The 16,019-nt window shown below is 40.4% G+C and overlaps 1 protein-coding gene across 2 annotated transcripts in view; it reads right to left on the reverse strand.

Moving 5' to 3' along the window:
- RAPGEF5 (Rap guanine nucleotide exchange factor 5) overlaps positions 1–16,019 on the reverse strand; it is a 161,068-nt gene that overhangs the window by 36,571 nt on the left and 108,478 nt on the right. For both annotated transcript variants that reach the window (XM_075083017.1, XM_075083016.1), the window contains one exon: positions 528–606. In XM_075083017.1, coding sequence (XP_074939118.1) covers positions 528–606 — 79 coding nt within the window. The remainder of the gene's footprint in view (positions 1–527; positions 607–16,019) is intronic.

A 16,019-nucleotide genomic window follows, 5' to 3' on the forward strand; every position in this document is an offset into this window, starting at 1 on the left:
ATAAAAAAAATCCTAGTATCTAACATGAAACTGTCTTACAGCAATTTAATCTCACTGCCTCTTGTCCCATCTGGCATTGATATGGGAACAGATTCTTCCCTTCCTCTTTCCTACCTGAAAGACTGTCCTATTTATAGTTTTCCTTTTCTAGTAAAACAATCCCAATACTTTCAATCCTCCTTTGTAGGTCTTTTTTTTCTAGAATATTGATAATTCCCGTTGCTCTCTTCTGTAGTTTCTCCTATTTGTTCGTGTATTTCTTGCGGTGTGATGCCAAAACCCCAGGTATAGTCCACCTTCTAAGCATGCCATAGAAAATATTAGATAATTGTTCTCCTTCCTCACCCTTCTTACATGCAACCTCAAAATAACGATGTGGGGTTATACTTCAATAATATCCATATGCAAAGAGCAAAACTAATTATCCCAGGCATGCAATTTACTGCAATTGATATAAGGCTTGACAATATATAAACCTAGGTATAACTGTGTGACCCTGGCTAATACAACACTTAATAAAAGGATATTGCCTCAGAAGTGCCTGGCACAAGTCATCAGTCGTCATGAAGACTGTGTACGTGAGAAGGAAGTCATCCAGGAGAGTTTCTGCAGAAGAAGACAAAAAAGCCCAACTATATGTTATTGAGAGGAAGAAGAGAGTATCTACTCCTGTTAAGTGTGCATAGCAGGAATAGGACACACACACCCCCAAAGTGGTCCAAAGCATACAGAATACACCCAACTAAGCTTCAACCAGTTAACAATATGTTGTCACTGCAGAGATCAGTTCTTTTATTTAACACACACATTCCCAGTTCTCAAAGAACCAAGCATGAATATGCACAAAATAAGCCACAGTTCAGAAACCAAGAAAAAAAGAGTCCTTATCATGAACACCACCACCCTGATTTGCTCTGCTGTATGCAAAGCAACCCTTCCACCAGCTATGTTGTTCTGGAAATTCAGAAGAAAAGCTTTTAGTAATAGGAGAGAGAAAACTGTGATTGCCATGTACTGTGATTAACATCTATGCACAGTAGTTGAGAACCATGAAATAAATAGACTAAAAATTTTAGCTGGTTAGTCTTGTGGGCATCACTTAAGTGCTGAGAAGTTTTCTCTAAGGTTTACTTAATTACATTATGGAAGGTTTTTTTTTTCTCCACCTAGTTTCTATCAGTGTTACAAAAATGGGCTGAAGGTAGGTACTTCCAGCCAGACCATCTCCACCCACTGCACTTGCAGCGCCTCAGGCTGCTACAACTGATGAAAGCACCGCCAGTTCAAATCTCAGTGTAACTTTCTCATTTCTCATTCCCATGCCACGCTAGTTTTAGGATTTTTCTAAACCTTTACAGCACACAGCAGGGAGGCGGAAAGGACTGGGTTTGCCCTAGGAGAGGGCTCGAGGGTAATCTTGTGGTGGTCTTCAAAAAGCCAACGGCACAGTAGAGATAAGATCATGTCAGACTTTTCCCGGAGGTGTGCAGCAAAATGACGAGAATTGCAACAAAGGAAAACTTGTCTAGATAGAAGGGATTTTTTTTCCTCCTATAAGGTGGGTCAACTACTGGGACAGGTTGCCTAGACAGACTGCAGAATCTCCAACATCAGGAATATTCAGGGCTTGCCTGAGCAAAGCTCGAAGCATCCTGGTCTTACTGGACCTGCTTCGAGCTGGGGTTGGACCAGATGCTTTCACAGATCCCTTCCAACTGAAATTTTTCTACAACTCAAACAAATTTGCTTCCAATTTTAGTCAATTACTCCTATAAGATGTGTGATCTAGGAATGAATTTGCATTTGGTTCACAAAACCCAAAATCTTTAGTTTTCTGCAAGTAGACAAGAGAATTATATTGATCTTTTTAACCCCAAAATAAAAATGTTTGTGTTCAGGTTTTTGTTTTTTTCTTCCCAAAGTACTAAGATCTTCTTCAAGTTTTGAGGAGATCCTGTTCACTGTATTTCTATGAATTCCAGCAGATATACTGCATTCCCTTTAATAAGAAAACAGGTTTGCACCCCCTGGTTTTTCAGATGGGAACAGGCACATGGACAGAGGCTGAATGACAACAGAAGTAATACCGGTTATACTGTAGAGCAAAAAATGCTCTACCAGTATAACTAGTTAGTTACTAGTTAGCGTTACTAGATAGTACCCGCTATCCAGTTGTGATTGAAGTGATGGATTTACAACTGTAAAGACTAAGGGCTGAAAAATTAAAAAGAATTAAAAAGATAAGGCTGAGCCCTGATTTCCTTATCCTGATTTTCTCACTATCTGTTCGTGATCTGTTCCAGTCCAAGCTAGTGCTTGTCTACGCATGTGCAACTGAGGGCATGCCAGCAGCTTTTCACGCCAAGGCTGCAATTTCACAATAATTTAGACCAATTTCAGTTACAGCTGCCTTGGACCTCCTTGTCAGTGTATCATTGACCCCATAGTTGCAGTATAGGATGGCAATAAGAATTCATCCATATATCATTCAAAGCCAGATATCATGTGGATATCACATGGATGGATAGCTAATGACATCCCACCCTGTGAGCACGGGATTCAAAATCCTTCCATTGTCTTTAAAAAAGACAAATAGATCTAGCTAGATCAATGCATTTAACACAGCTGGTCTAGAAAGAGTCCTGATCTGAAGATGCGTAGTTAAACCCCTTGCATTCAGAAACAAAACAACTAAATTCTTTATATTTCACCAACATTGTTAAGAACGGTGGAAAGTATTATCTCTGCATAAAAAGAATATTTTGTCTCAGTAAATGAAAAGACATTGTGAACAGCTTGTTCTCTATCTGAAAGGTCATCTATTCATTCTGTTGCACATCTTTCAGATGATACAATGCAGCTATTAAAGTTGGAGGTTTCACAAACATTTATTTGGAAACTGCTGCTCTTGGAGTCAACAACCACATTTTAGCTCTTGACTAAACTATGTGACTGTGCAGTGAACCTCAAGAAATCAAAGATACACTTACAACAGATTATCTCCCCAATTTTCTATAGCGTGATTTTATCTTACTAACTGGTGTTAAAATACCAATTTAGAAGTTTATTTTTAATACCTGATCACAGATGTCCATCTTCAATTATTCCAGCTCCCCGAAGTGCTGGGGTGGGAGGAAAGGCCAGTTTTGCTATGATTTGAGGTATTTGGTTTTTTTCTTAAACTTTTTGCAAGAACTATGCTACAGATATTACTAATGCAATTCTCTCTCAAAAAAAATTAATGAATGGAAGATTAAAACTATATGTTGGTTCAGACAGCTTGTAACTGTTTTTAAGCTCTATGTTTATCTCCCTCTCTCTGCATGCTCAATCCTACATCTATCTGTTCAGTCTCTGGCTTCTAACAACCTTCTCAAAACAAGGCATATCACTCAGCTGACGTAATGTTGCACATATGTATATACTGGTTTCCCTTTTCTTCCAAATGCAGAGGAAATGCGAAGAGGAAAAGGACAAGTTCACAAATGATGATTCCCATAGCTTGTATATAGACTAGGTCTCTTCAAATTGCCTCTGAACTTGTTTAGAAATGTAAACCCTAAAGGAATGTTTGGAACAAAAGTCTGGATTCTACATGTGGTCCATTAATAGCATCACTCATCCATTAAATTACTTTAACAAGTAAGCAATGAAAGTGCTTTTCCTAGATTAAATATCTATTACCAGACATCACCGAAAAACTTTACAGTAATATTCATATTTTAAAATGCCTGCACTAGCTTGTAGATATTCCCCTGAAGTCCTACTGTTCACCGAAACCATCTTCTGTCTTTTCTTCCTAAATGAACTGTAATTTAAAATTATTTCAGAATGGCTTTTTATGCCATAGCAAGGACACAAAACCTGAGGGTGTACTGATTCTTCAAAAATAATTTGTTCAAAACAAACAACTGCACACTCCTCAGATGATTTCGGACATTAATACCTGTCCACAAATAACGATTTGCTGGTCTTAACCTGAAAACCGAGAGAAAGGCTAAGGATGAGAGAATTCATTCACAGCAAATTTTTCATTCTGTGTTACTAACAGCCACTAAGAGCAGTAAATTTGGATGAGGGAGGGCTCTACGGGTAGAAGTTGGGCTGCTAATTACGAACAGAAGTCTTTCTGGGGTTCTTCTGCTTAGTCACAGTTGATTTAAGAGTTAAAAATAGAACAGGCAATTCCAGTCAAACCATTAATTATTTATAGTGCACCATACCCCCACTCAGAATGGCAGTGAAATGCATACCTCTGCTTTTAAATTTTACTCTGTGTCCCAGTTTCTGGATAAATTTGTGACCACTTTCCCCATCATTACCACAGAAAAGTTTTTCTAGTATTTTTAGCAAACAGGGAGAATCAAATGCGCACTAATAGTTGGAAAAGAAAAACTCCCATTGGAAGGGGAGTCTTTGTGCAAAAGCCTGTGATGCTATGCTATGCTTTTTTTTAAATTTCTCTTCTTCATGAATTTTTTATTTAATCATTTTCTTCCAGCCATCTATCTAATTTTTCTTTGTTCCTCACAATTTTCCTTTATTTGGCTAAGCAATTATTACAAAGTATGCCGTTAGCTTGCAGCTACGGAATATTTCATTTCAAAGACAATTTCAAGCATTTTAAAGCTTCATTAAGACCTGCAACAGAACCAGCACGAGTTCAATGGGCTCCTGCTCTTGCAGCTCTTTGGGGGTAGCCTGAGGCACTAATCTCGCCACACTGAATGTGTGTGAGTACCATAGGCATAAAAATAATAAAAAAGCAGGCACTGTGCTTGTCTGTTATTGAATAATCAATTCACACCAGCTTCTGCTGAGACAGTTTCTCACAGGCTGAGTGTATCCCCTCCTTTCCCCAGGTGAAATAAGGCAGCGTGGGCGGCACCACCTTTACCAGGAGCACTAAGTGCTGCTCTTCCCATCTTTCTGTGATATCCAAGTCCTTCTGTAAGATTCATTCAGGGTGGCTGAAGGATGAAAAAAGCAGTATATAGACATGGGATGTTCTGACCCATGTGAATTACCCAGGGAACATTTGCTTTCAGCTGGTAACTAAAGGACCCAGCAATACATCTACAAGAGAACTTGCTACTGTATTGCATATAGAAGGTGATGACAGCCAGTGGCAACGATGGTGTATTTGGTGTGGAAGGGGGACCTAGAGTCCCAGAGGCAACAAATAGTCATATATTTGCATAAACAACACAGCATATATTCCCATGTACTTAAAAAATCCAGAGGATTCCCTGCCGATTTCCATGTGCCCACTCACCCCTCTAACCAGATCATACCCTTTCTCTCCAAGAGGGCAACTACAAATCTTAACTCAACGTGAGGGCATGTTTTTAAGGCCAGGAGGGCAGAACACATTTCTCACATGGGTTCACACACCAAATTTGACTTTTCAACAAACAGGTTTTTTTCTCCCTTCTCTACCTTCCTTCTCTAGGCAGGGTATCAATCACTAAGCCTTAGGACAGACTGTAGCCAGAAATCGTCCGCAATGCACATTTAACAAATCATGCAGGCAGCACACTTCGTGGTGTTGCCACATCTAACACCTGTAAGGTCTTCTCAAACTTGAGTGTTTTCTTAAACTACCACATTGGTACAAGACATCAGTGGAGCAGTCTCACATTAAAAACCTGTTACCTGAACATGAAAAGAGACTTAATCTAAAGGAAATGCCTTTGTCAAATGGAGTAAAAATCAAAATCTTTTGATTAAACGTATTTGAGGACAGTTTTTGAAAGCAAATATTTCAGTTCAGCTGTCATGCAAAATGAGTAAAGAAGGAAAAGTAGGGAAATATTCCAGCATTAGAGAGAGATACACCTAACTACCCACCTAGCAATTTGTATGTCCACACATTATTTACTAGTATGCATGTGCACCAACCAGTGTCTTTAGACCATCACAGCTGAAACAATACTGTATACACATTTACATTACAAACATGTTCAATAGCTCAAACTGTATTCAGAATATACCTATCGCTCTATTGCTAACATTAGACACCCTGTCCAGCTAAGCCAGATATAACCATGCCTAATGCCAGCACTGAGTCATTAATCCCTTTATACCCACAAGAAGAGGTAACTTGAAGACAAATTCCAGTTTGTCCTGGCTTTCTGATCACCCTGTTACATCCTCAGCAGCTTTTGCTGTTTCTCAATGGCTACCGGGGGAGGGGGGGGGGGGGAAATTGGGGTGGAAAAGGTGAAAAAAGCCAAACAAGTCCTCCCACTTCTAGTGGCAAACTGTGATTGATGAGGTGACCAAGAAACATTCTCTTTTTCATATCGGACTTTACAGGGCAACTTTGCACACCCTGTTCTTCCCACTCTATAGCATTTCTGTTTCCATGTTCTTTCTTTGCCATTACATGCTTATTGAAATGTTAAGAAAAAATAAAGCTATGCAAAACAAGAAGGCCAACAGGATTTTAAATATGCAATGCAGAAATCTTTTTGCTTATAATTAAATGGTTTACAAATGGTAACTATAGAGAGGAGTATAAACATATAGACCCTATATTCCTTTATCTGCAGATTGTATCACATACTGTTAGTTGAGGAGAGGGTACTAATAATAATCTTAAACTGCAATGAAAGAAAAAAACAACCCAGATGAGTTGTTTTAACTTATCACCATTATGAACACAAATCTCTTCCACTTTGCACTGTACAAATCCATTGTGAATGGCTGTGCAAGAATTACAGAAAGATTTAAGGGTTTTTTAGACTTGTATTCCACACTAAATCGGATTATAAGAAAATATAGATAAAGTACTGGAATGCAAGTCTTTTTCCACTTTATGCAAAGTAGCTATTCAGCTTTGTCTGAGGATTTGCTGGAGGAGACCAAACCTGTATGGAGATTGAGGGCGGGGAAAAAAAAAAAGAAGAAAAAAAAAAGATATGCCTGAATGAATAAGCTACTGCAATTCACAGTTAACTCATGGGTTAAAACTACTCTTGTGGCAATTTTGTTCTGTCACTTCAGCAACCCTTACCCTGTTACACAGCAATTGTGGTTTTCACTGTGAGAGAACTAAACTGAGCAAAAGTATGAAAACTCATGTACTGAATTAAAAACATTACTCTCAACTCTTTGCTTTCCAAGCTGAGGAAATTGCTAAATGACCTTACTGCTCAATTTATCTTTCAGAAACATAGCAAATAGAAGGAGAGATCATAAGATCTTCATCCTGAAGCATGTTAGAACCTGAATATAATGTATTTGTGGGCAGCAGCAGCATGAAATGTGAATGGGGGTTACATGTGCATTTTTCAACCATCAATGCAAAATCTGAGTTTCGTGCAATAACAAGACATCTTTGGAGTTTGGGGGGAGGGGTGGGGGGGCAGTTTGAGAAACACAAAGATGAAGAAAGAAATAAATGTATTTTAAACAACGTACAACAAATTCTAAAACTCTTTAGCTATGCCATTTCCCATTTGTGATTACAGCAAAGATGATGGGATGACCACATGGTCAGCTCCTGACACCCCCTTACCTTAATACACTTACCAGTATTAGCCAGAATTACGAATTTAAAAGTCACCAAAAATTTCAAAACTTGCTCTCATTTACATTCACTGCATCATCGCCACCTAGCAGGACCAGCCACTTCTCTTTAATATTTAGTAAGGCTCATCCTCCAGAGTATATCGGGGGGGGGACACCCAAACCAACTGAGTCCTTTGGGGTTTTTATCATCCTGTGTATGACTGAAAAGCTGGCCTCCATAATGCTAATGCACCTTATGACTTCAAAGCACATACTGGAGATAATTTTTTTTACAGAAAATATTCACTGAGGGGGTTAACAATACCATAACTGCGCAGAAATAGTTAAAACTTGGGTTTCTCACCATCATCAAGAAGAGCAGCCCTATGAGATGGGGTTACAGCTGGGCAAACAGGCAGATGAGCTCCCTGTGCCTGAGTAAAATGGATGCTGATTACTTACTATTCTATAGGGAACAGACATTTTTTGCTATTTTAAATATTCACTCACTGAGTTCAAATTAAACTAAATGAGGGCTACAGCACAGCATTTTCAAGCTTTTCAGCCTCTCAGTGCTGAAAGCTCTTAAAATAATTGTTGTAAATAATTCTTGTCATCCCTCTTGCTCCTTTCTGTAAAATAAGAAAAATTATAATCACACCTCAAGGCAGACACTGCTACATGTAGAATTTTTTCATGTTTTGGTTCACATAACACTATGCAATGCTCTGAAACCTTTCAGCAATGCAAATGCATGTCCAGCCAGTTGTAGTTCTAATCAGAAAATTGCTTGTTCTGCAGAAATGGAAAAACGATTTGAGGGCAACTCTTTTCAAAGATAGGAGTTTCTCAATAATCTGTAATTCCACAGCAATTTAGTAAAAATGTCAGGATGTCTCCGAGTACAAACAGTAAATGCAAACTGCTATCATTACTATTTGATCTAGCAAGATATTGCTCACATCTGAGAGGGTGCTGAGTAGTCCCAGATCTCCCTTGACTTCAGCAGATGGCAATGGTGCTCAGGACCTTGCAGGATTAGCCCTTAATCCAAAAATCAAATCCTCTAAAAATGCTATGCCACCATGGACACAGCATGAAGCAAAAAAATGAAAATTATGTCGAGAAAAAAAGGTCAATGGAAAAAAGAACATCAATATATAATTTGCTGCTAATGTATTAAAACAATTATAGTAGTTATGTCATCTAACCACTGAAGCACCAAGAAATCAATGCCCAAAGGAATAAAGAGCAAGCCATTTATTTCTGGCATTAGGTTAGAAAAAGAATATACGTAAGGGCAAGATATTTAACCTGTACAACTAGAACTTTTATTAGAGCACAAAAATCTGAATAAGGAATAATTTCTAAGGTCATCTCACAGAGATTTCTGGCAGTATTTTAACATCTGCAGAATGAATCAAACACATTCTGTCTGGTAAGGTCAAAGATCCTCCTAAAGTTGCATTCCAGTTGCTGCTATCACATGTATTGGAGCAGTTTCATATTTTGTTTGAGGGACAAAAAGCCCTGAAACCACAGGCAGAGAGCAAATGTCAAACTTGTCTAGCTTTAATGAGGCACTAATTTTTCCACATAGAAATCTGAAGCTCTTTTTTTTCCCCAGGTAGGAGGGAGCCCTCGTGATTAATGTGCAGCTATAATGGCCAGGGTTATTTGAAATTATTGGACAAATCCACTACACCTTATACATTTTGAAATATTAGAAGTACTGCCTACAGCAGTCATCCTAAGATATTGCTACTTTCTGTTAAAAAAAGCCTTTGACTACTGCAACTAAAGCTTTCTATGCAGTGAAACGTCACCTGACAATAAACTGAGGTATTTTAACATGAAGTCCTCACATGAGCCTCACTGCAGAAGACTACTCCTTGTTCGCATCAGGCACCTCCCGAAGTACTTTAGAAGAAAAACCCATCCTCTCTCTCCATTGATTTTTTTAAAATAAGCCAGCCAGGCCAGGATTGCCCGGAGCAGACGGATGGAGGATAAAACATTTAATGATTCCCTTTCATGCTTCTGCCCAAGTCCAGCTGCCTTACGGGGCAGAAGAGACAGGCATGCAGCAGTAACAGCACAGCATGCTGCTGGTCTGCCCTCACAGGTTTTCACCCCCAGCGGGCACACCGCCCAACACCCCACAGTCACCAGCATGTCTCAGTGAAAGTCGTGTGAGCAAATGCAAGTTTCTACTTTTCTGCTTCTGCCTTGCACTTGCACTTCTTTGCATCCCTGCCTCATCCTCTTCTCCAGGCACCCAAAGAGATGCAATGCTCTCCAGCCTGGACTCCTCAATGACGCAAATTCCAGGTGCCAGCAAGAGCTGTCACTGCCTCAGTAGGACCACTTAGACCTGGTGGCAGCACAGCTGTACTCCAGCAACAGACAGCAGCACACATGAAAAAGGCTGCGTCACCTGCCCCCTCTGCCACTGCAAGCCTGGTCTGACCAAGTGGGTCCTACCAAGTGGGTTATGAGGTGCTCGTAGCTGCTCAAGCCTTTCCCCATGTCCAACAGACACTTGAATCTAAAGGAAACTCTAAAATTAGACTAAACGTTCAACTTTCAGGAAGTTAATACAAAGGAAAATTTACTTAATCTTCATTTTTTTAACCTTTGCTATCCAACACTCATATGGCATTGAAGAAGAGCCAAGTTTCAAGTTCAGCATGTCTTTCTCACTGCTGAATTGGAAAATCTGCTCCTAGGAAACAGTAACCTTCAAATCTAACATTGTATATAAATATAAGAATATCCTATCTTCAAAAAAAAAAGATTGAGTTCTTCAGGTTTGGGTCTTCAATATGTGATATTTTAAAAGAGCCTACTTTCAGTGAAATTTCTGAGAATATCACAGAATCACGGGGTTGGAAGGGACCTCTGGAGATCATCTTGTCCAACCCCCCTGCTTGAGCAGGCACATCTACAGCAGGGGGCACAGGAATGCATCCAGGCAGGTTTTGAATGTCTCCAGGGAAGGAGAGTCCACAACCTCCCTGGGCAGCCTGTTCCACTGCTCTGTCACCCTCACAGGAAAGAAGTTTTTTCTCATCCTGAGGTGGAACTTCCTGTGTTCCAGCTTGAGCCCATCGCCCTTTGTCCTGTCATTGGGCACCACCAAAAAGAGCCTAGTCCCATCATCCTGACACCCACCCTTTAGATATTTATAGGTATTGATGAAATCCCCCTCAGACTTCTCTTCTCCAGGCTGAACAAACCCAAGTTTCTCAGCCTTTCCTCATAAGGGAGATGGCTCCAGTCCCCTGACTATCTTTGTAGCTCTCTGTTGGACTTGCTCAAGCAGTTCCCTGTCCTTAAACTGGGGGGCCCAAAACTGGACACAGTACTCCAGATGTGGTCTCACTAGGGCATGAACCCAAATTTTATGTTTGCAACCCAAAAATAACATCTGTATATATTAAAAAAAATCTTAATTGGCAGTATTTTCCAATACATGATAAGTTAAGACTATTAGCCCAATCAATTTTAACCTAATGACAGGCTCCAAAATCCACTGTATTTGGACAATATCCAGTGCAGCAGATTATGACAACTACAGTATAGTGACCAGAATACATTCCATACCAGTACATAATATGGATACAGGACATGTCTAACTACATGTGGCAATGCCACATCTAAAGCTCTGCAGGTCAGGTGCAATGCCTACACTTCAGCATGCAGTGTTATCCCCAGCACCTGCTGCTAACTGCTTTCCATACCAACTGGAAGGATAGGTCCCTTAAGGGAACAGAAATGTACAGATCCACACTGTGTATTTTTAAAAGTGTTTAGCAAGAAGCTTTGATCTATTCTTTTCCCCCTACAAAGCAGCAAGGGGAAATCTCTTTGTGCTTCGGCCCAGGGAAGGAGATATAAGTAGAAACTTGTTTTCCCCTGGGAGCCAAATTATCATAAATACGCTAAGCAGTGCAAGCTCCCCAACATGTGGCACTGGAGCATGTGCAGTAAATCACAGCGACTCTTCAGGGAAGCCTAGCACGACAAAGCCTCCACTGGCATAATGCTCTTGGCTTCTGTAGATTTGGCAGAACTGCCTACAAAGGGAATGATGACATTTTCATCTGAGCAAGAACTGTTGGATTTGGTCCAAATCTCCGCATAAGATGGCAATAGCATGCACTAGACTAACGGACAGAACACTGACTTCTTCCAGAATGTGAAATAGCAATGCACTGGGTCAAGTCACAGGACAGTTTTGCTGTATCGGGTCGCACAGACTAGGTTAGGGTTTGCAGCTGTGCCTCACTGTCATGTAACCTCAAAAGCAGCGACTCACTTGCCAACACCTTCTGACATATGGAGGCGAAAGGCCCAGCAAAGGCACAGCACAGCTGCGATGTGTTACAGGCTCTGCTGGGCAGGGGACAAGGAGGAGGAGGGAACAGATCTTGCAAACCTCACAGAAGACCCGACAGTCTTTAGCGTACTGGAATCTCGCTGCAGTGCTTTAAGGATGCCACTACCAACATTTTGCCCCAGGGTGTACAATACTTTAGGCTGATGGGCACAGACTGCTCAGATACCTCTGAAATAACAAATGCAATATCTAAACACCTACAAAACACAGCAGACACCTCCTTGTACTGGGGGGGTGGGGTAGGTGGGGTGAGGGGTGAGTGGTCAGAAGGGACACTACACCTTAAAGAATTCGAAAACCAAAACAGGGCCATACTTGCATCTTGCACTGCTCACACCTACCTTCCCCCCCGTGGCAGTGAAGCACGGCTTCACAGCATAAAACCAGAACAACAAGCGTCGGAGAACTCATAAGGCAGCTGCATTTTGCCTCCTCATGTGGTGAATGGGTTCCAAAAAAACTTAATGTGTTTCATGACAGTGGTGTTAAAACACAATATTTTATTAATTGTAGACTTACTTACATGATATATGCCCTTAAATTATGAACCTGAAATTGCACTTGCTATACCGAGACACCCAAATCACTCCAATGACAGGTTAACATGTAATTAAAGACAGCTTTTCTCCCTGTAATTACAACTTAATGGAAGACAGCAATAAAAAAAATGCCTTGTACATAGTCTGTGTATGTATTAAGAACATCTTGAAACTATGGGTTTGTCAGTACAACCCAGTACTGACAGCAGAATGAAAGAAATAAAGGTTCTTGCTTGCATTGTTTAAAGATCATACAAGGGTAAGACACAAGGAACAGACATTATCTGGAGTTCACCTGCTTGTGAGTATTAAAATTCCTGCATGGGCACAATTCCCTGTGGCAGCAGAACTGTGTTCTTGTGCAAAGACCTTGTGCTGATTGCAATACACAGTAGTTCAATGTTACACTTTAAGCGTTAGATCCTTGATTCAGCTGTACCGTAATTACTCGGGGATTTTATTTGATGGCCTTGCTTATTTCAGTTAAATAAAGCAGGGATATTAAGCAATTACTGGATGAAAGCCCAGTGGGGTAATTTTCTAAAGGTGTATATTTACTTTTGCCATTATTTCATATTTTTAGTGCTATTTATTGATTTAGTCACATAAAATACACCCAGAGCACAACTCTTGTATATATAACTTTGGACTGGTATAGCCCAGCTTTCTTCTTCGGTATCTTTCTTTTCCAAGTCTTACAAGATACTGTGTCTTTCATGCACTAACTGTAAAGCATCTAATGGAAGAGATGTGGGGAAATTGTTCAGCTTTTACCCCTTCATCAACACTGCCAGCTGTTCCTTGGGCTTCCATGGAGCAGAGAGGAATCGCCTTGGCCAAGATGTAAACCATACCTTTCTGCACAAGCATAAGTGAATCTAATGCAGTGTTCAGGATAAATGTAAAAATCATGAACTGCAGTAACAGGTAGGATACTGTATTAAACCGGGCCTCTTGGCTCATCTGCTCCATATCCATGTTTCACCACTCTACATAACATCATCTGGCTGTGCTAGTGCTTGCTGCCACCTTTCATCTTCATAGCTTTTTTCGGTCATAAATGCCAGCATGGTTTTTGCAAAACACGCAAGCTTTATTCTTCCCTTGTACAGCAAAAGGGGGGCAAGACCCAGGCCCAGAGACTACACTAGCTGAGGCGGGAGGCACCTACCGAGGCTGAGAGTACAAACCCAGTGTCCTCACTCCAGTTCTGCTCATCTCTCTGCAGTCCCACACAGACAATACTAGTGCATTTCACCTCCTGCCAGTAAGGCCAAAACCACGAAAATGTGAGATTCAGAGGGTGACCCCACTGCAAATCACTTTTCCCTATCATATTTCCAAACCTTTTTCAAATGAGATAGGCTAACAGCAGCATACTTTCTACTCTCCTTCAGAATTTCTTTTTCTTTCTTGTTGCCCAAAGGAAAACGGCTTTTGCAACTGTCTGCAAGTCTTGCTCTCCCTTATCCCTGTAACCTTCGAATCTGCTGACAATTTTCAACCAAAATTGAGACAGGACAGCAAATTCTCAAAGACACCATATCCCTATAAGTAACGGGAGTAAGTGCATCTGTAGAAGAGAGAGAGAGACAAATTATTGTCTCATTGAAGTAAAGGCTGCCGTGTAAGCACAGCTATGTTTGTAGACATAAAATAACTCAGCCAAAGGATACGTAGCGATAGTGCCTCAAGCTGCTGCTGGTAGGACTGGGGTTTTTTGATTAAAAGATACAATCTCAAACACTGGGACTACTAGCATCACCGAGATATCCTCCGTATTTAAAATTCTGCAAACTGTGTCCATACCCAGTTTCTCTAACAAGGCTTCCCATCACTGCTTTCCCCATCTCCCTGCTGCACCAGGTTGCTGGGTCTCCTCTTAGTGGACCCTACAAATTCCCAGGGCAGAGCACTGTCTCTTACTTTCTGTTTGCATAGCACCAGTCACAGACAGTGTGGCTTCTGAATGCCTGTAGAGATGTAAAATGGTAACTCATTATCTTTCTGCATTTGTTTCTGTAAATAAGGCTTTTTTCATTAAACTGCTTTGCTTATTCAGTCATTAAGGCCGATAATAAAAATCCATTTTTAATTTTTTTTTTCCATACTAAGAAGCGGTATCCTTTCTATATCATCCCTGGCTAGTCTATGGAAAATCATCAATTACATGATGACAGTCTCCTTAAACAGACTGCAATCACTTGTCTGTGGCTGCAGGCTGGTAAACACTTCTGCTTCGTGTAACACTACCTATAGCTTCTTTCAGGTTACAAAACAGCGAGCATATATTTATTTTTACTAAAAAGTGCCTGTCAGCACATCTTAAAGGAAGACTCTGAGAATTACGTACCACTCTCCAGCTAGCTAAATACTTCCTATATAAGAACATATATTTAAAAGCAATTTTCCAAATCAGTTTTTAGAAACACATCACCGATTACAGTAAATATACAGGAGCTGGAATCAATTCTATTAGGAGCTGCTGTTTTAAAGACACAGCAGCCCACATCCCAGAAGGACAATGAAGTATAATATGCAAGCTCATTTAATCACTGTATCCAATTACAAGGAGGAATAAATCATCACACACATGCCTATGTCTGAATTTTTAAAAGTAAATAAATCATGAATAGTCAAGCCGAATGCTGTGAATCTCTGGTTTCACAGATTAGCAGGGGAAGTGGTGCATTTACTTCCCATCTGAAATGAGAATATCCCAAACCTGTTAACATCATCTAATTATTTTAAGATAAATACAAAAGCTGCCTTTTGGTTTTTTTTTTTTGTTGAGTTTGGAGCTTGATTTTACAGACCTGCCATTCCCTGCAGTAGGGAACACAAAATCCTGACAAACATTGACCCCAGCGGAGCTTGTATATGGTCTAATGACAAACTTACCTAGTCTCTCTGCCCTGACTGACAGCCAGGACTCCCCTAAGTCACGCAGGTTCAGAAGAGGAGCTGGCCTTCTTGCTAACACTACAAATAGCAGCACTTCAGTCAACCACTCCTGCCTTTTGCTATAAACTCCCTCATCCCAGACCTACATGACCTCTAGGAGGATCTGAATGCTCTCCGTTTGTCAAGAAAACCCAATACAGCAGTTTCTTGCAAAGCTGATGGCATTTTCATGTTTTTTAGACACGTTTAGAAAATTGTTATTAAAGGTTTATCCTTTCTTGTAATCAAGAACGTAGTTGTAACTTCCCAAATTGCATCTCACTAACCTTGATTCCCTGAACAATTTTCCAATCCTTTAAACTGCGGTGTTAAATCCAATGCCCTACGGCCCATCCGCATGTGAAAACCCTCACCAAGAAGGGAGATCAGATTCTCATTAACACTAACACAATCTGTATGCACACATCAAAGAAAAAAAACCTGTTGAAAATATTTACATAAGCTGCACAAACAACCCATAAGATCTGCTGGAACTTTTGCCTAGAGAGATGGGCCATCACGCTGCAGACTGCAACAAAATTTGCCTCAATCCCATCACACCGCACCAGGACAGACCTCAGGAAAATGCTTTCTTGCTGCTTTGCAACAGAAGAGAAATA

Source organism: Phalacrocorax aristotelis, chromosome 2 (assembly GCF_949628215.1).
Source record: "Phalacrocorax aristotelis chromosome 2, bGulAri2.1, whole genome shotgun sequence".
Lineage (NCBI taxonomy): Eukaryota > Metazoa > Chordata > Aves > Suliformes > Phalacrocoracidae > Phalacrocorax > Phalacrocorax aristotelis.